The sequence below is a fragment of a genome, unplaced genomic scaffold (genome assembly GCF_019419815.1).
Source record: "Pyrus x bretschneideri cultivar Hongxiangsu unplaced genomic scaffold, Pyrus_bretschneideri_v1 Contig39, whole genome shotgun sequence".
Lineage (NCBI taxonomy): Eukaryota > Viridiplantae > Streptophyta > Magnoliopsida > Rosales > Rosaceae > Pyrus > Pyrus x bretschneideri.
Genome location: NW_025999712.1, coordinates 1,788,031 through 1,808,852, shown reverse-complemented (window position 1 = coordinate 1,808,852; position 20,822 = coordinate 1,788,031). Strand labels below are relative to the sequence as shown.

The 20,822-nt window shown below is 34.3% G+C and overlaps 1 protein-coding gene and 1 long non-coding RNA gene across 4 annotated transcripts; one reads left to right on the top strand and one right to left on the bottom strand.

Annotated features, from left to right (window-relative positions):
• Nucleotides 1–262: 262 nt before the first annotated feature.
• LOC103960773 (putative disease resistance protein At3g14460) lies at nucleotides 263–10,615 on the bottom strand. Of its 2 annotated transcripts, XM_048564667.1 has the most exons (5): nucleotides 10,422–10,615; nucleotides 9,815–9,880; nucleotides 5,898–5,993; nucleotides 856–4,329; nucleotides 263–743 (listed from the first exon to the last, which is right to left on the bottom strand). In XM_048564667.1, exon 4 carries the CDS (start codon nucleotides 4,285–4,287, stop codon nucleotides 865–867), a length of 3,423 nt encoding a protein of 1,140 aa, XP_048420624.1. In that variant the 5' UTR covers nucleotides 4,288–4,329; nucleotides 5,898–5,993; nucleotides 9,815–9,880; nucleotides 10,422–10,615; the 3' UTR covers nucleotides 263–743; nucleotides 856–864. The 2 variants fall into 2 exon arrangements, with proteins under 2 accessions (XP_048420624.1, XP_048420625.1); XM_048564668.1 differs by lacking the exon at nucleotides 9,815–9,880.
• A 6,786-nt stretch (nucleotides 10,616–17,401) lies between these two features.
• Nucleotides 17,402–20,579, top strand: LOC125468619. Of its 2 annotated transcripts, XR_007251010.1 has the most exons (3): nucleotides 17,407–18,559; nucleotides 19,043–19,130; nucleotides 19,718–20,579. It is a non-coding gene; the product is annotated as an uncharacterized LOC125468619 (long non-coding RNA). The 2 variants fall into 2 exon arrangements; XR_007251009.1 differs by lacking the exon at nucleotides 19,718–20,579 and having other exon boundaries at nucleotides 17,402–18,559; nucleotides 19,043–19,504.
• Nucleotides 20,580–20,822: the final 243 nt, after the last annotated feature.

Below are 20,822 nucleotides of genomic sequence, written 5' to 3'. Positions count from 1 at the left end.
TTTTCTAAATGGAATCACCACATTCTGTCGTTTTGCAATCTTGGAGTCCAGGTTTAATTCAACAATTGAGAAAGTGTCTCTTTTAGAAGCAACACATGCGCAGCAACTTGAAAACTTTTGAAGCTCTATGCATCCCTAAGGGCACGATGAAATGGTAATCATTTGATAAGACATGATTAGCAGATAAGATCATCTTGCAATACTACTTAATACAAATCGAATCCAGACCGCTTGAGATCGATTAGTAAACAACAGAGGACTCTGGTCTTACAACATTCATGCATGATCATAGATTCACAGTTCCACAGAAACGAAATCATCATCCTTATTTTACAAACCAAATGTTTGAATTCGAATTCAAAGTACCGAAATCTACCTCTCAATAGACATAATTTGGAAACAAACTTGAAAAAGGAAATTCGGAAACTAGAGCTCATAAACTTGTTGAAGCTCCTTTTTCACCGAAGACTAGTTCGATACAACAAACTGTCGTCTAATAGAACCACCGTAAGACACAACAAGAAAAGAGGAACAATTCCACTCCATTTAACCCATCAGTTTCAAACCTTCTGAGAGATGGTAGCTGTGCCAATGCTGGCATTGAAAAACAATGTTCACAATCCACAAGTCCAAGAGTAACAAGATGAGAGAACGAACAAGTCATCTCCTAACCGATTTGGAATTTTTGTAGCTCCGTATCTTTCTATCGCAAATACTTTCAAGTTTATATGGGACAAGAGTACCTGTAAAATTTGTTATTATGTGAACATTAACATTTGAAACATGTTTATGATTTAAAATTTACACAGCCAGATCGTAAATAAACACATAAACGCACGTTGATGAATTACGTACCATTGCAAATCACATCTTTCGGTGACCAATCACGACATTGGGGATGTGAGAAATCTTGGGCCAATCTTCTCCCGTGCCTCTCTGGCACCGTTGTGATAGCAAATCACAATTGAAGATATCTAGACGAGAAAGAGAAGTGGGTAGCCCTTCATCTGGCAAGCTCTGGAGTCGAGGACAAAAAAAAATCTCCAACTTCTCGAGAGAGATGAGGTGTCTTAACGCCTTGCCGTCAATGGTTTTCAGATTCGGATGATCGGAGATTGTGAGAGAAGTGAGAGTGGCTGGCAGCAGCCCTTCTTCTGGAAATGATTTAAATTCTTTACACCCTTCTATGAACAGAGACTGAAGAGACGGGAGAGAGGCGTGCTTCTCCTCTAGCAGTGACCTGAATTCGTTACATGCTTTAATTTCCATCCTCTTCAAGTTGGGCGCTTGCAGTCCTCCTCCATGGGGGAAACCCACAAATTCTGGGCATCCCTCTATAATCAAATAATCGAGGGATGGGAATTTAGATTCTTTCGGAAATGATTTAAATTCTTTACACCCTTCTATGGACAGAGACTGAAGAGACGGGAGAGAGGCCTGCATCTCCTCTGGCACTGACCACAAGTTTTTAAAACGGCACATAGATATCTCCTTCAAGTTGGGCGCAAGCAGCACTCCACCACCCACAAAACATACCAGATTCAGGCAATCTGATATTCTCAAGTCACGGAGGGATGGGAGTTCAATATTGAATTTATTGCATTCTTGCGAACAAGCAAGGGATTCGATATTAACTTTCTGCAAAATTAGCCGCTCAAGTCTTGGGAAGTAGGGTAACGGTAATTTCCCCGTTAGTTTGGGACAGTTCTCCAGAATAAGCTCGCAAAGATTAGGAAAATGTCCGCCTTCTTCTTCTTCACCTCCAGGGAAACACCACTCTTGCCATTCCCGCATACTGCGGAAACTCAGAAACCCCAGAGATTTAAATGCAGGTTTAATTCCCCCATAAAACTCAGACCCCACTGATACCACTTCATTCAACCCATCAATTTCAAGCCTTTTCAGAGACGGTAGCTGCCCCAATGCTGGGAGGGAGAAACAATATCCACAAGTCTCAAGTCGGAGAATGACAAGATTACAGAAAGACTCATCTCCCAACCAACCTGGAAACTTTGTACCTCCGTATCCTTCTATAGCCAGTACCTTTAGGTTTGTATTGGGCCGCAGGTTGCCCAGCACTTGGTTATCGTTTTCAGAATCAGCAGTGTCACCTTCCCATTTCAAATGTATTTCACTGAGCTTCTTGTCCCTCAGTTTGGCCTCCAAAGCATCCTTAGCATGTTTGATATTTTGAAGCCTTGAAATATGAAGATTTCCACTCAAATGCTGAAACCCCTTTAACTCATCAATGTATCCCCCAGCATCTTTGCTCAAGACAAACTCACCTCCAAATGTTTGGAGATCCTTCAACATGCCCATGTGGGGGGGCATCTTTCTTATTTTCGTACGTCTCAAATCAAGATGGCGCAAGTTGATAAGTCTTCTCAAATCGGTGGGCAACTCAACAAGATGCCAACAATCCGACAACAATAACGTTTGTAAATTACACAAACTGCATACCGTGTCTGGTAATTTCATTATTGGATTCCCACATAAGTTGAGGTACCGTAGATGCTTCAAGTTGCTAATCGAATCAGGCAACTCCCTGATATCATGCCCACGTAGTTTGAGAACTCTTAAACACGGTAGCACTAAAAGGAGATCAAGTCGTGCTGGCAGCTGAAAATAGCTGCGGCCAAAAATGAAGGTGCGCAGATACTTAGCTTCATAAATAGTGTCAAATCTCTCAGAATCAACATTAGATGAATACTGCATATAAGAAAAGTGACGACCCTTGCTCACAACGTCCAAGGAGAAGTCATGGTCTTCCAATCTAATGCAAAATTCCCCACATACGTAAGTCGCCAAATCATGCATCAGATCATGCATGATGAAACAATCATTTGAAGACGAGTGTTGAAAAAATGACCGTGAGAGTAGATCATCAAAGTATTTCTTTCCAACATCTTCCAACATAGTCTTCTTTTGGGGTAGTAAAAGATCTTCAGCCATCCACAACAAAATTAATTCAGACTTGTTAAATTTATAATCTTTGGGAAATATCGAACAATAAGCAAAACAACGCTTCAGCTCTGGAGACAAGTACCGGTAGCTTAACCATAGAGCCGGCAGAATGTTAATCTTTGCATTTGACAACTCCCATATGTCACTTTTTAGCACATTTTCCCAAACCTCCATATTTGATTCAGAGCGTAAGAGACCACCGAGAGATTTTGCAGCTAAAGGAAGGCCTTTACACTTGCTAACAATTTGTCTTCCAATTACCTCAAGATTTGGATCTACAACACCACTTGCATCTTTGGAGGCATGTTTTGCAAATAAATCCCAACAGTCTTTCTCAAGTAAGTGCTTTAAATAGTGGGTTTGAATAGTACCCATCGTAGATGCAACACCATCATTCCTTGCGGTCACAATGATCTTACTTCCATCAGCTCCAGACTCGAAGGGGCGTCTTAAGGAATCCCAAATATTGTAATTCTCGTTCCAAACATCATCAAGAACAAAAAGAAACTTCTTCCCCGCCAAAGCATCTTTAAGTTTGACTTGAAGCTGGTTTAGGTCTGTGGTATCACAGGTTTGTGAAGGGATTGATGCATAAATTGTTTGTGTGATCTTAACAACGTCAAATTCATCAGAAACACAAACCCATGCCCGGAGCTCAAAATGCTGCTTCACTCGATCATCATTGTATAAGAGCTGAGCAAGGGTGGTCTTTCCGATCCCACCCATGCCCACGATGGGAATGACGCCAATCTTATTACAAGTAACATCATCTGATAGCAACAATTGAATGATGGTTTCCTTCTCATGATCTCTTCCATATACATCAGAGCCTTCTACTAAAGAAGTTGAAGGCAATGTTTGTGAGATTTTGTGTCTACTACCTCTTTTCAAATCAAGGGCATCTTTCTGTTCTACAATGAAGCTTAACCTCCCAAGAATTTCCTTTATCTTGCTGTCTACAGACTCATCAAAAGCATGGAAAGAAGCAGAGATGAGGTCTTGTACCTTGCTTGTGCTACTTCCAAATTCAGCTTCCATTTTCCGCCTTAACGCTTCTGTCTTTATCTCGTCCAGTAGGTCCTCAGCATGAAAGACTACCTCTTTAAGCTCATGCAGCCACTGCTTCACAACTGGGTTACTTAATTGCTTTTGCTCGGCATCGTCATAAACAGCATTGACAGACAACAATTTGATCCTCAACTTGTTCAGCAACTCATCAGTCTGTTTCTTTCCTCTGATGAAGTTCTTGACCTCCTGAGAATCCATCTTTTGAAATACTTGTTGAAAGAAAGCGGAGAAAAATGCTCCGCCTACCACCTCCATAGCCGTGATCGATCTCTTCTTTGCAAATGGAATTGAGTTTTGCTGGGGGAAGATAATCACAAATTAGCTAGCAATATCAATGTAACGAAAACTATGGTTCGTTTTCGCTACAAATAAACTAATTCAAACCAAGAGTTATTGGATTGATATTAAACAAAGACTGACTTTATTATATTTAAGATTTAACACAAAAGTAGATGCGTTTGGAGTCATTTCTCGTCGGCTGCCTTAAACTCCACTTTTTAGAGCAACCCTACCCCTAAATGTCCCCACGTGCTATAGGCAACCCAATCCGCCAAAGTGAATATGGTAAGTTAGTAACTGTCTTCAATGAACAGTAACTGTCCCAGCGCATCCCCACCAAATAGCCCAGGTTATTGGTATTAAAATATATTTTTTATAAGAAATAATTTTATTTTTAATTTGGAATGACAATAAAAAAATTAGTTGAAAAGTATTTGAAAATATTGAAATGTGGTGTAAAATGAAAAAAATATGGTATTTATAGAAAAAAAATTTATAACTTTTTTATATTTTTAATTAACTTTTTATAAGTTTTTGTATTTTTTATAATTTTCTAATCATGGCTAACATCAAAGTGATGTCATACCACCCAGTGGTTGGGCCAGTCAATTCGGGCCTGGGGGAAAAGTGGGGGCTCCAGGGGAGCCGAGGTTATTGGAATGGGCTGGAGCTGCGTTTTCTTTTTCTATTTTTTGGGTAGGGGGATTCCAGAGCTCACCGCCCAGGGGACTTGGCTGGGTTGGAAGTGTTCCAAAAATAAAGGCTTCAATGTTAAAATGGTCTCTGTGATTTAGTTATTGTGTTTTCAATTTGATCAATTTGGTCCTTGTGTTTATCTTTGTTAGCCAATTAAGGATATTTCCATCTAATTTCTGTAAAAAAATTTATAAATTATTGTAAACTTATTTATAAAATTATTTATTTGATTTAAAATATTTAGAAATGAAATAAAATAAAAAATTAAAAGAAAAATTATTCTCCTTCCAATTTCCCAACCTCCTCCCTAACATTACCCTCTCTTTTCTATGTCACAACCTTAATCATTTTTCAGATTGGAAGTTTTATCTCTTATATGTGTTATTTCTCATTGATTTGCATTTTTCTGTAAAGAGAAATGATAATAATATCTCATATAATTTTTCTTATGAATTTTTTAAAAGAAATTGAATGAAATGTCCTTAATTGACTAACAGAGACAAGCACGATGACTAAATTAACCAAAACAAAAACATGGGGACTAAATTTGCCATGTGGCTATAACACAGGGACCATTTTGACATTTAAGCCAAAAATAAATACATATGAAACAGAGGTCCCTTATGTTGAGTGTTTCAAAACCGTATAAAACATGTAAAATTTGTAAATATATTTACGATAGGCAATACTATGTAAATACATGGAATGTAGGAAGGAAATTATAGACCTATTGTTTTGAATCAAGAAAAATACTAATTCTAAAATACAATTTCAAGAACCCTTTCTAGGCAATTGATCATCAAACAGAACGCTAATTCTAAAATACAATTTCAATTTCTCTCAATATTAAAAAGCATGCAAGCAGAGAGAAAAGGCGTAGTTTCTATTACCTGCAGAATTAGCTTGTAAAGACTTGTCCACAGTGTTCTGAATCAGTGTCCCTCCATTGTAAGCATCTTTAGAGAAATTTTCTGTAGATAATTCTACTGTAAAAATAAATCCATGTTAAACTTGGAAAGAGTTGCTATTCATAACGCAAATAGAGTTGAAACAGAGACGATCAAGTTTTGTAAGTAATTAAATATATGAAAAAAAATCACGTCCAAACCGAAGAAAAATTCTACTTTCTAACAATTGAACTTAATATATGAAACCAGCAATTTACATTTCCTGACAAATAGAAACTCAATGAGTCATAGTTGTATTCCAACTTCTGAATTTAGACATCATTATGTTTGTCTTATTCTTTGACAAATAGAAAATGCTGATTCAACGAGATAAACATAATCATTATTCTTGATTCTGTTGTTAACGATCCCATTACATACTCTGATTTCTTTTTACATTTTACATACTCTCATTAATTTGTTACTTATACACACTCTAATTTCTTTTTAATCGTCTTATTGAGCAAATAAAAAATGAATCAAATGTTATCTAAAACTCATTGAATCATTTTCCTACAAGTGATCATTTCTCCTCTACGATGTTATTCAGTAAGAAACTCACTGAATCATGCAATAACAAAATCGTTAATTGTTATTAAACTTGTTTTCATCTCTCTTTGTAATCTCTAGTTACCATTTAAATCTAAGATTGATAAGATGAGAGATCATAGTTTTATATGTGCATTGCTTAGAATAATAATTATCAAAGGGGACAGTTTGGATGCGGTCCCTAACTATCAATGCTTTTTAACAATGTTTTTTAACTGAAACCTTGTTGGTTTTTAGCTTTTGATCGAAATCCCTAACATTAATGAAATAATGTATTTATATGTAGGTTATTATATTTTTAAATTGAAAATTGAAATTTGTAGTTATAGTTTTTTATATTTATGAGATTTTAAATAAAACCCATAATTTGTGGAATTAAAAATATTAAAGGATAAATTATACTCTCATATATTGTGTATATATAAACATGGGTACATTCATAAATAATAATAAAAAAAATTATTGTACCAAAACATGGGTACATTTTCCAAAACCACAAAAAAAAAAAATGCTTAATAACATTATTAAATTTATTTGATTAAACTTGACGGGGATACGTTCTTAAATCAACGAAATAGAATATACGCATATAAGTTCAAAACATAGATTAGAAAAAAATTGAATGTATCTTAATAAAAAAAAATGGGTACATGTTATACTAAAAAAAAGTATTGTTTACATTTAGGATTAAAAAATTGAAAAGTTATATGAATGGTTACATTTAAGATTAAAAATTGAAAACATTTCTATAAAAAAATTAATGGGTGCAAACTAATTTTTTTTTTTTTTTTTGGGAAATATTTTGAATTGAAAATTAATTAGGAGTGTAATAAGGGTGTGAATATTAAAACCCTATAACAATTACTAATTTTTATTTAAAAAAATTATGTAACTGATACTTAAATTCATTAATACATTAATGGTAGAGACTTTAATCAAAATCTGAAAACTAATAAGGTCTTAGTCAATAAACATTAGTAACTAGGGACCGGATACTAATTTTCCACAACCACTGTTATTAGAGTAATTTACAAATTGATTATTTTTCTTCCTAATTAGCAGGTGGATTAACTTAAATGATTATTTAAAGCTTTTGGATCTTGTATTGCTTAGTGCCTATTTGGGAAGTGATTCTAGGTTTAAAAGTGGGAGGTGCTTTATTCAGAAGTGATTCTAAACCGCGCAAAAGCGGTTTCAAACGGACCCTCAATTATTATATTAGTTTCTTTTACTAAGAGATGGGAACTTTCATGAAAAAGGCTTGGACTAAGTTTATTTTAACCAAAAGCCATGTTATAACTTTATTTAATGAAAAAGAATTAAATATAATGAAAAACCCTTAAATTTTAATAAAAAGGACAAAATAACTTAAATTTTAATGAAAATGACATAATTTTAATATTAAAAAAAAGACCTGACACGCGGGACCCATGCGTCCATCAAAGACATTGTTTATGAAATTGAACACTATTTATGAAACTGAACACTACGTATGAAACTGCACTATCTGAACGGTACTACAATATTTATTTGTCCAATTTCATAAATAGTGCCTAGTTCTTGGTCCACTTTCATAAATAATGCCTAGTTCTTGGTCCACTTTCATAAAGAGTAGTTCTTGGGTCTTGTTTCATAAATAATGTATAGTAATTGGTACAATTTCATAAATAGTCTCTTTCTTGGTCCAGTTTCATAAATAATGCCTAATTATTGGTTCAGTTTCATAAATAATGCCTAGTTCTTGGTCTCGTTTCATAAATATTGTCTAATTCTTAGTCTAGTTTCGTAAATTGCGTATAGTCCAGTTTCGTAAATAGTTTCCACCTATTGGTTTAGTTTTAGAAATAATGCCTAATTCTTGTTTAAGTTCATAAATCGTGCCTACTTATTGGTCCAATTTCATAAATAGTATCTACTTATTGGTTTAGTTTCATGAATAGTGTCTACTTAATGGTCAAGTTTTATAAATAGTGTTGACTTCTTGGTTCAATTTCATAAGATTTGAAACTTAGACCCTTTTTGGTCTAATAAAAGCCCCCATTGCGCCAAAAATGATGAACTCAGAAGTCATCCTTTAGATCAAAACCTTGAGAAGATTATGTTCTCGATAATTATATTTAAAAAATTGTTTTCAATTACTAAATTAAAATTTCCTCACATTTTTTTACATACCTACAAAAATAAATGTAGCTCTCCATCCAATTTTTTGAGCTTGAGTGTTATCTTGGAGAAACTTTACCTTGTACCCATAACACAAGTGGCACATCACGTGTTATTATGTAAGTAGCGAGAAATTTTATTTTTTGTGTAATTAATTTTTTAACACAAGAATCTCACAACTTGTACATAGACACGTGATGTACCATCCTGTGCTGCGGGCACATTGAAAAATTTCTCATCATCTTGACTATTATTAGAAAAAAAAAAAAAAACACCACAAATATGAAACTGGGGAATGTAATTCAGTTTGAACTCTTTTTATTATTCTAAGCAAAAATAAAATAAATAAATAATCTATTAATGTATCAGACAATCGGGGAAAAAAGTGGAGTGTGGAAGGGGGGTTGGGAGACGCGCCCAGCGCAAGTTGGGTTTTTTATGTTTTTTTTAAATTCTTTTATATTTATCATCAAATAAAGTTAGTGGATGATTTTTTTTATTAAAATGTAAAGATTTGATGACCTTTTCATTAGTTTTTCTTTAAGAAATATCAACTCAAGTAGAATTATTGCCTATTTTAATGCAATTATGCAAAATTAATTTCAATAGGAAATACTACTCTCTAATGATTTTTCCAACCCAAGGAAAAGAAGACTTCAAGTATTAGGTTATGTGAATCCAGAGATCGCCACCTACCTATTCCAAAGCTAAAATTTCAAGAGGAAATCTACATCAATGATTTGGTGAGATGACTCAAATGTGAGAACCAATCAGAGAGCACCAAAAGATAAACCTCGGTACTCAGAGCAACAAAATCACAAACCAAGGAATGCAACGATTATGATGTACTCAGTTATATTTCAGGAAAAGACTACAAAACCTACTACCCCAAGCCTCTAATGTTATATCACCAACGTACAGTTACAGATAAGAATCAGAATAAGCACCATAATCTTAAAGACATGATTTTATCACGCAAAGAGAAGAAGGATATCAGCTGATGATTTTCTGTACTTAATTATCAAACCACTGCATACTTTGATTGTGTGGGAATAGTTTTATGCCAATAGAAGCAATATGGCTTCTCCCAACCCAACAAAAGGGTTTTCTTTTTTTGTTGAAAAAAAATTTCACATGCAACATTCATTTACCTGTAATTGAAGAATACGAAGCGCCGGAAACTGGAATTCCTCCACAAAAAATCAAAACAAACTCCCCTGCAAAGCAACCAAACTTAATTTCAGCAATCTTATCTAAAATTTAAATTTAAATTTTAAATCTCATACTAAACAAGTTTTGGAGTCTTAAAAGAAAATTGTTTTTAAGAGATGTTCTTAAAAAAAATGTTTTGAGAAATGATGAAATTTTTTTAACGTAATATCAAACAAGCCCTTAAAAGCCTTCGGAGCCTGAAAACAAAAGTTTCAAAATCAGAAAAACCGATGAAACCAAACCCGATTTAAAACAAAATTTTCAAGTATTTGAACATTATTTATGGATGAAAATCATTTTTCCATTTTGTATTTGTATTAATTGTATGAAGCATGCAATTAGTGAAAAACACATCTAGAATTCAAGAATCTTGAGTACCTAAAAAACTTCTTACCTGACCCACAACCAATACTTTTTTTTTTTTTTTTTTATAACAAAGCCCTCGAGTCCTCGATCATTAATTCAGAAAATAATGCATGCTACCCAGAAAAAGAAAAAAAAAAAAAGAAAAAAAAAAAGAAGCCCCTAATTGGTAGGAGAACTCACCATGAAACCGAACTTTTTCTGGGCTTAAAGCTTTCTTCGAATCGGGACCGGATTGTGTTGTAGTTAACAGGTTTTGAGAGAGATTGAGCTGGGGTTCGTGGTTTGTGAGAGAGAGAACTGGGGAGATTCTGGATGCAAATGGAACAAACAGGTCTATTCTTAAGAGGTGGTGGCACCCCCAGCCAACAAATAGTAAGGGGAAATTTGTAAATCCACTGTTTAACATTAAAAGGCAAAGCAGGAACGGGAAGAAAAACGAAAGGTATCTTCGTGAAATCACTGTTGGTAAACAGTGCCCATCAACTGAAAGTTTTCGTATTGGTATAAGATACAGTACTAAGCGTAGTGCATTGTATACAGTGCCGTATTATGGCGGCTGGAAGCTGATTGGAAATTTCACAAGGCATGGAGGAGCCTTTAGTCAAAAGCAAAGCGAACTTTAGTCACAAAGCAGGCACACCTGCCATGGCTTTTTGGTCTGTCAATTTCCGTTTATCTTCCTCCCTGCTTTTATAAAGGCGAGCATCTGTTAAGCATTCTCTAATTTAAGGGGTCCCATTTAACACGCGAATTAGGGGGGAGTGATTCCCACATGGTACATTGGAATTTTATCGGGTGAGTAATGTTATATTGGTTGAGAATGAACTTTGTATTGAGGGATCTTATATGAGTTTATAAGAGGTTGGATTATTTCTTATATTACTAATTGATTTAATGATGGAATCTCAATTTTTTTATAGTATTAGAGCAGGTTATCCCACGTGTAAAATTAATGGTCACATATGTTTTACGTCATCTCATTGTATTATACACGTGTTAAGCTCGAAAATTCGCTGCACATGAAGAGGAGTGTTGAGAATGAGTCATACATTGATGAGAGAATAAATTTTGCATGAGTTTATAAGAGGTTTAGCTACTCTTCATATTGTTAATTGGTGTTATGATGAAACTTTAAATTTCTTTAATATTCATTCTAGCACATTTGAATGGTAAATGGGTTCTTTAATCTTACAGGGAAATAGATAATTAAAATGATATGCTGCATGATTAGATTCTCAATGGTAATGCTGCATGATTAGATTCTCAAGAGTTCATATAGGCAAAAGGATGCTACAATCAATGGCCGAGTGACCCCCACAACGAGCGTAGTAAATGGATGGAAATGTAAACCCAGAAATATTCACCAAATTAGGGAGAAAATTTAAATATATATATATATATATATATATATATATATTAATGCATGAAGGTTCATTACAAGCCAGAAGGCTTAATAGAATTAAACTCAATCTTAATTGTAGAGCAAAACATAATTTCAAAATTTTTGGAGCTGATAAGTTTTTATTAAGATTAAATAATGGTAAAAGACAATGAAAGGAATGGTTGCACCAAAAACGAGAGAGGTGTAAAAGAACAGGATAAAGGGGAAATGCACCGAAAGGAAAATGAAAAATGAAAGGAAATGGAAAAGAGGCATCATTATGTCACATAAGAACTTATTAGTTGGGATAACGTAAAGTAATACTTTAACGCGATATACCACAGTTCTTTTATTGTTAAATCCTTAATATTTTATTAGGGAAAACTTGATATAAGTTTAATTTTTTAAGCCAATAGTAAGAATAGTCCAGTTTATTAAAATAAGTCTAATTTGTTATATTTAATTATTTAATTATCAATAGTTATTTGTTCAATGATAAGATTTATTATAAAAATCAAATTTCTTTCCAATTATCTCTTTGCTTATTTCTTTTTATTTATCTTTTTGTTATTTCTTGTTCTTCCTCTTGCTTTAAACCTCATTTATAAATTTTATTTTTAATTTTTATAATCAACTTATATCACATGTTAATTATATTTATCTACCTATATGACAGATTCTTTTTTTATAATTAACCTGTCAAAGATTAATATGTCTTGCTTGTAGGTATGTTGTGTTTTTTCTACCTTTTAATTAGGTTTCATATCTCACTTATAGGTATTATATACATTTATATATTTGTTACTTGAGTTAGGGTAGAATGTTTTGCAGATAAATTTATGTTAGTATATTATTTTTTTTGTTATAAGATATTAAATATATATTTTTGGAGTTGGAAAATGAGTAATATTAGAAGATTTTAATTGATTTTTAATATTTTTAGAAATATAAAATGAATATAAAATAAATAAAACCATATAATTAGATAACTAGACCCATTCTTAAAAACACTCTACGTTTTTTGACATGAAAAGTAACTTTTCGGGCCATATTATGGAAGCTGACCGGAAATTTCACAAAACACGCAGGAGCCTTTTGTCGTCAAAAAGCAGAGTGAACATTAGTCATAAAGCGGGCACGCTTGTTATAGTTTATTGGTCTGTCAATTTGCACTTTTCTTTCTCCCTACTTTTTATAAAGCTGAGCATCTGTTAGAGCAACTCCAGCGTTGGAGCCCTCCCCCCTGGCAATTCACTATTCAATCCACCTAATGAACAGTAATTGCCCTTAATGAACAGTAAGTAGCCCTGGCAATAGATTTTGCATCTCCACCGTTACACTTCTATAGCCCTGGCAATAGGCAATAAAATATTAGTTTTTTTTTTTTATTTATAAAATTAATACAAAATAATTTTAAATGTAATATCGGATAAGATTTCTCTTAACTGCATCTCATTACCCGTAAGCGAACTATGAGTAACTTCAACCCAGCTAGTACACAACGCAACATCTTCAATAAGCGACCAATTCGTACCTGCACCAGTGGTCATTTTGTTGAAAAAAAATTGATTCAAACTTTGAGACAAAGAAAGGAATGTGATTGAAAGTGGTTGAGAAAATATGAAATTGTTGTGAAGGTAGATGATAATGAGAAGGTATTTATAGAAAAGTAAAAACAATTTTTTTTACAATTTTTTTCAGATTTTTTTTTGAATTTTTTTGAATTTTTTACATTTTTTTTTGAATTTTTATTCAATTAATTAATCTCTGCCGTTGGATATAAAAAAATTTGAATTCCAACGCTCCAGATTGTGCCACGTGTCACAACGGTAACTTTTCAGATTTTTAAAACTATTTTTTCATTTATTTTTTAATTTTTAAAGCATTTTAATATCCACCGTTGATCTCAGATCGAACGGTGGATATTAAATCTGACAGTTTGAAAATTTTTTACCGTTGAGATCTAACGGTCCACATTAAGTGACCATTACGATCTAACGTACCGTGGGAAGCCACGTGGCTTCCCAACGGTAACAGACAAACATTTTTTTTTTTCTGATTAATGTGTCAGGACGCGCCCCCACGCGCGGGTGGGGTGCACGCGCCTGACACAAAAAAAATAAAATAATAGGCTGACGCCACGCTGGCGTCAGCATGGCGTCACTCCCACCCCGGGCTCAAGGCCTGTCGATTCCTCACGGGCCTGGCCCTCGGGCCTTCCCCTTCCCCCCGGCTTCCCAACGCTGGAGCTGGTCCACCTTCACTCGGGCCTCCGTTTTGGAGCCCGTCCCCCGAGCTAAACCCCACGCTGGGGATGCTCTTAAACATCCTCTAATTTAAGGCTCTGTTTGGCAAATCGGATAAAGGATCGGATATGATTAGTTATACGAATCCAGGTGTTTGGCGTTCACTCGTACTAAATAAGCACCAGATTAATTTAACCGGTCGGATAGGATAATACGGTATACACCCGCTTAATAAAACCAACCAAAACGTCCGAATTATTTAGTCGGGAAAGAAGAATATGGGAGAGAAAGGGAGGGAGTTTGGGGGGTGTGGCGGAGAGAGTTGGGGAACAATTATTTGGGATTCTTCTACCGTCGGGGAAGAAGAAGGGAGAGAGAGGGAGAGTGTTTGGGGGGTGCGGAGAGACCTGGGAACAAAAAAATGATTTCATTTTTTAAATTTTTTTTTTTTTAAAGTTTGATGCCTCCTATATAGTATAATATCAAACACAGTATAAATAATACGGTCACTAGTCCGATACTGCACCAAACACCCGACTAATTTAGTCAGTACTATCCGGTGGCTATTTATCCTATCCGACAGAAATAGTCAGTACTGTCCGAGCTGCCAAACGAGGCCTAAGGGGTCCCATTTAACTCGTGATTTCCGCGAAGTACATTGAAATTTTATCGGGTGCAAGTCCAGCCGTTACATTTAAAAGTGTTTATTGTACATTGATGTATACAAGAATTTCCTGCCTTAACAGTCGAAAGATGAAAGAGAGAAACTAAAAAAAAATTATAGTTGTTACTTAGTACTACGGTTTCATAGTATTCATCTTCACTAGTACGTAAAAGATCTTAGGTTTGATTTTCCACCAAAAGCGAATTTGAACCACATTATTACTAGCTCATTATGAAGCTAACCTCACAATCTCCCCCTTGATTTAGATAATAACGTTTGTTTAAAAAAAAAACAAAAAACAAAAAAACCTTTAGTTCGCCGACACACCGGAACTTCGATGTTCAGTGGGCACCGAAATTGAGATATGCTAGTGATGAGTCGATTTCATATTATATATTTTATCCTATTTTAGTATGTTTTGGTAATTATTTTGGTAGAATTTTGATACTTAACTTTATATTTTCAATATAGGACATTCGACATCCTCTTGAGCAAAACGTGATCAAACGGGCAAATTTTAAAGTGATTCAAATTGGAGGACATTCGTGAGTCCTTTAGCTTGTTTGTGTCAAATTTTTGGCTTTTTTTTCTTTCTACCAAGTAGTTATTTTCTAGCGATGAAATAAAAAAGCAATGCGTGATGCTAAAAAGTGACTTTTTGGGCTTAATTGCGATTTTATGAGCCTAAGATGACATATGTTGGGTTCATGGCCTTCTGGAGAAGTGTTCAGATTATTCGAAACTTTAAATCCAGCTATTTTGGGCCACTTTTGAAGGAGATTTGGATCCAAAACGTCGTTGTGCAGATTTTGAGCTGTTTATCCTAGTCAATTTAGGATTATGTTTTCTAATTTATTTTAATTTATTTGGTTTCCTAGTTTTATTTTAAGTCATTTTCTAGGAAGGATTGGATTTTCTACGTAGTATAAATATGCCATTATGGCTAGCTCTGTGTTCTTCTTTTCAATGTGATATCTGAGAGAGAATTTTGGCCAAAGCTTAAGAGATTTTCAAACTTTATTCTACAAGGTGTTTTCACTTTTTTTCTATTTCAATGAAACTCTTTCGATTGAACATGTATAATTAACTTTCTTTTGCTAAGGCAGGGCCATCAGCCTTAGCATGAATATGTAGTTTTTATTTTATTGCTTATGATATTATGCATGCATGCTTTGAATTATTAATAATTGTAAGTCACTTAGGGCGAATGCCACATCTTAAGGATTGCATGTTTTTTCAAAGGGTTTTCATAGAACATAATGAGTCATGCATCTTTATATTTGATCTGAATGCTATAGACGAATTGCATGTTTGATATATGCTCTATCTTGAATGCCACAAGTTGAATATGCATTAGGAAAACCTAACATTCAAAGTTGCATGTGTAATTCATAAGTAATTAGTGAATCTACAAAATATTGTTAAGAGAACGGTGGAACCCTAGTGCTTTTACAAATCTATTTCTCAAAGCCGTTTCTTTTTAATTTGATTTCTTTAAAATTGATTTCTTGTTGATTTTCCTCACTTACTTTTATTAAATTCGTTTTTATTATTTTTAGATTGAAAAACAACTATTTTCAAACTTTGTTTTCAAATAATTAACTAAGATTTTACTTTTACATAAATTGTTTTAGATAATCCTTGTGGGAACGACCTTACATGAGCATTTTTACTACAACTACCTTGTTCTCTTACAAGTATTTTGTGTGATTTTTAACCCTCTTTATGCAAGTACTAAAAATCCTATCAGCTAGCCATCATGTGGATTGGCGACGAATCCATAATATGCATAAAGTCATAACTCAAGTTTTCAACTATTAAAGTCTACCGAAAATAGGGCTAAGCCCAAATTAAAACACATGCAAGTAACCACATTTATTGCATCCCCAAAGGACCACACTTAATGGGTCTCTGACACTATATTACACGCATACAAAATCATACACTAGCCGTAACTAGTATAAGCTGAAATATAATTATGTTATTGTCGAGTAATCTCGAGATGATGACAAGGTGAGAATATAACTATGTAATCATGTCACTACCACCGAGTAATCACGAGGTAATAGCAAGTTGAGAATATAACTGTATAATCACGTCATTACCAAGTAATCTCGAGGTAATGACAATTGAGAATATAACTATATAATCAAAAGAGGAACTAGAACGGTAAACTCTGGTTTGCGCTTGCTCCGAAAGTTTCAAGTCATATTCCAAAAAGTACCAGAACGCGCATCTCAATATCCCAATAAATATACTTCGGAAACAACTTCACATCATGGAGGAAATAATATAACTCAAACACAGGAAATCGAAAAGAATGGATGACAAGGCATCTTCCAATCACGTTTCAACGTATATAAAACGCTTTAGTTTCTGATTTGGTGGAAGACTTACTCACATATAAAAAAGGTATCTCGAGCTACAATAAACTTAGCTATACAAAAAGTAAACAGTAAAGTTGAGCACTGACATCAACAATTTCATTTTCGCAATCACTAACGTCAGTACGCGATTAAAGCAAACACAAGAGAAATTGTAAAAGAAATACGTTTGAGCAAATCTTATTAGCAAATTTCAGGGCAAATCAACTTAGCGCAAAAGAAGAGTCAAATTTTGAATAACGGTGAGTAAACAAGTTAGCAACAAAACAATGAAAATTGTAAGAATTGAGAACCATAAAATATATAGCTTGAAAGGTGAAGATCCCTTGAGGAAAACTCAACTTTGTAAACAAAACTTAAAAGAACGAACTTTGTCTGCTTAATGGTGTTGTAGTTATGCTCTTCATTAATTGGCCAGATTTGAGAGAAGCATCTCAACAGAAAACAAGCTATGTATTTTGGCTGTCATAGGCCGAACATTATACATTCTAAAATTGACGAAGGATTTGACTGTAGCTATCTACAGTCAAACTTTTGCCCCTCGATTTCACGTTATTTACAATAATGGCATCATATTTGGGCTGAATATTTACATCTCTGACACTGACCACAATTTGGGTTTTTTAGGGCGGTTGGTTTTGGGCCCGAAGTGGGCTTCGGTGGTGACCATTGAATGGATTAAAGCCCTGAACGTCAAATGCCTATTTTACCCTATCTACATTCAAAATCCGACGGACTGGATTGGAAATTTCATGGGTATTTTGGTCATTCTTCGTTTGGAAGAGTGGTGGTATGCCTGGGTTCGATGGGAGTGAGGGAGTAGTTCAGGATGTGCCATTGTTGCAGAGGGTGAGGGAGGAAATTGAGGGAAGTTATCACGGCCCCGGCCTCTCTAGCTTCCCAGTTCCATACATATTTATTTTTTTTATTTATGCTGTTACGGTTAAATTACGTTAATATTTTATATTAATATTATTTTTTATTTTATTATTTATATAAAAAAATTAATATAAAATGTTAATGTGGTCGTGATCCTACAAAATAAAAGAGAATGATGATGTATAAAAACTGGAAGGGCAAAGAAGCCGGATCCGGTTATCACTGACCCGATTGAGTGAGGGATTTTGTGAGGATTGCACTGACTTGATTGACCGAGGATGGTCTGACATTTAGTAAGGCAAAAACAGAATGAGAGAGGCGGGTTGCAGAGGCAGAGAGAAAGAGGGAGGGGTGGGGGCACTGAACATGAGCAAGTAAGGCTCTTCTGAACAGGAGCAAGCAAGGTGTTTTGATGCCTTATTTTGGCGGTGAAAGGAAGGGTCACATGTAGAGAGAGAGAGGTTTCCTTCCGCGCACATTACCGTTTCGATCGCTTCGACAGCAAGCCGCCACCACCGCCACCTAGAACAAAAAATAAACATCCGCCACTGCTCTTCAGCCATCGTCTCCGGCGATCCATTCAAATCTCCGATCGAAACAGATATTTACTTCCGATTCCATTGATTTCAGATCGTTCAAACTGAATTATTGCTGAAATTGTGTGATGGGTTGAATGCAGAGAGAAACTTAGGGAAAGATGAGTGACGTATTCGAAGGGTACGAGCGCCACTAAAGAGAGCTCTTCGCCAACCTCACAAAAAAGTGTACGGTAGCTGGTGCTCTCAATAGAGGCCAATTTTTTTCTCACTTTTCCTTATTTATTTATTTATTATTATTGTGAATTTAATGTATATTTCCCACACATTGTCACTGTGCTTATTTGTGTGTCGGCGAGCTCAGTTTTGGTGATGTTGGGTGCCCAACAGGCAACAGTGTTGCAAGAAAAAAATGAGTGGAAAAAGTGGATTCTGTGTTTGTCTAATTTTTTAAGCAGTGCTGAAATCCATAGGTTTATTTGGTCCCTGCCACTAAACTCAGATTTCTGCTATTAATTGCTGCTGAAATGTGACTTTTGCTATTAATTTTTTACCTTTCATATTTATGCTGCTTTTGGATTCCATTCGAATTAAATAATGTAGTTAATCTTGATATGAATTCTCTCTGCAACAATAATTAAGGATTTTAGTTTAAATTATTACTATTTTGTTCTTGATCTGGCATTGAATCTTTCTTAATTTGGACTGCAGGTGGTTCTGACATGGAGGAGAAGCTGCAAGAGGTTATGATCTTGCTGCTCTTAAGTACGGCTGTTCTTCAACTCATATAAACTTTCCGGTAGGGTTCAAACTGTTAAGAGTTTTATGATTTTGTAAAAGCTTTTTAGTAGCAGAAGCTTGGTCTTTTTGCAGTTGCGTTATTACACTATACAACCTGAGTTAGTATGGGTTTCTTGCTCACTGATATGACTTAGGAATTCTAAAAGCGTTTGCATTTTACAATATACGACTTCAGTTAGTATCAGTTTCTTAATGAGTGGCATGTGAATGTCAAATTTTTTCTTAAATTAATTTCGGAAAGAAATGCGTTTAAAGGTGGTGCTATGTGATGAAGTTAGCATTCTGTTTTTTATTATATACTAGTGGTGGACATTTTTAGCATATTGGTTGAGAAAGATTTATCATTTTCTATAAAATAAAGCTTCATTCTCACCATGTTGTTGATGTTTTTTGTGATTTGAGTTTATAGTGCTTCTAAATGCTGTTTTAATTTAGGAATTTGAATAATTGGTTTTATTTAGCTTAATGCAGGATCTGAAATTTGTGATGATCATTTTCATATTTCTATAAATTTTGAGAGAAAAAAGCATGTGAAAAAGCACATTATTCTCTAGGTATAAATCGCATTAGTCTAATTATGGCTAGGATAAAAAAGCATGTGATAAAGTGAAGACGGGGATAGAGAAAAGGCTTTTGGGAAAGTGCAAAATGGGATGAAGATGGTTTGGGGGGAGTGAGGGGAAGGAGGAAATTACTCAAAAGAAAGGGAAAAAACAGGGGAACAAGCTTATTCAACTAGCTATCCAGCCAGTTCATATAGTGTCTTGCAAGTTGACATTTTTATGTAGTAAGTTCAAAACCAAACTTATGTGTGAAATTAAGTTCATTTACTATTAGATCACAGCCATACTATTGTCTAATGGTCACAATTTCATACTACCTCTTTATTTCAACCAACCACTACAAAAAATAATGACTTTGCTAAGAAGACTAAACTTTGTATTTGAAAGGAACCACTAATTTAAAAAGAAGACACTAAAACACTGATTGAAAACCATAACCATAAATATATTGGCTCTTGGTGTTAACCTAATAGAATGTAAACTCAAATTGAACTGCTTATTTTGCCGTATCGATTCACCTATATCTTGATTTTTCAATTATTTGGAGATGACTGTTAATTTGTGATTTTGTGGGACTTACTCAAGTAAAATGTGCGTTGTCTAACTTGCTGCATTTGAGAATGCAATTGTGTTGCTGCTGCCTTTTGAGTGAATTTTTCTATGAATATTAGTTATGGCTGTTGTCGATTATAGTTTGAAACCCCGCAGCAGAGCACAAGCAATTTTTCTAGTATTAAGCTATAACAGATACCAGAAAATCGAAAAGCTCTATAGACAGTAATTTCGTTTGTTCGTGATGGTAGTTTAAAGTAGGGAAAATTAAAATCCCCTACAGTTTTTCTATATCATTTAGATTAAACATTTGTGTCTTTTTAAAATTTGATTGAAGTGCTTTGACCAATAATTACCTCTATTTTTTTAAATTAAAATACTTTTTGAATTTATTCTTTTATCTGCATGATGCACTTTTCCTTATTTAGTGAAGATATTAGTAATTAAACTATATTTTCTCTTCTTCCAAATATGTTTTTACGATCACATTTTTTTTTTGTTTTGGTTATGCAAACATTTAATATTATTTCTTTTTCCAAATGATTATTTCTTTTTCAAATAGTTGGTGATCAACA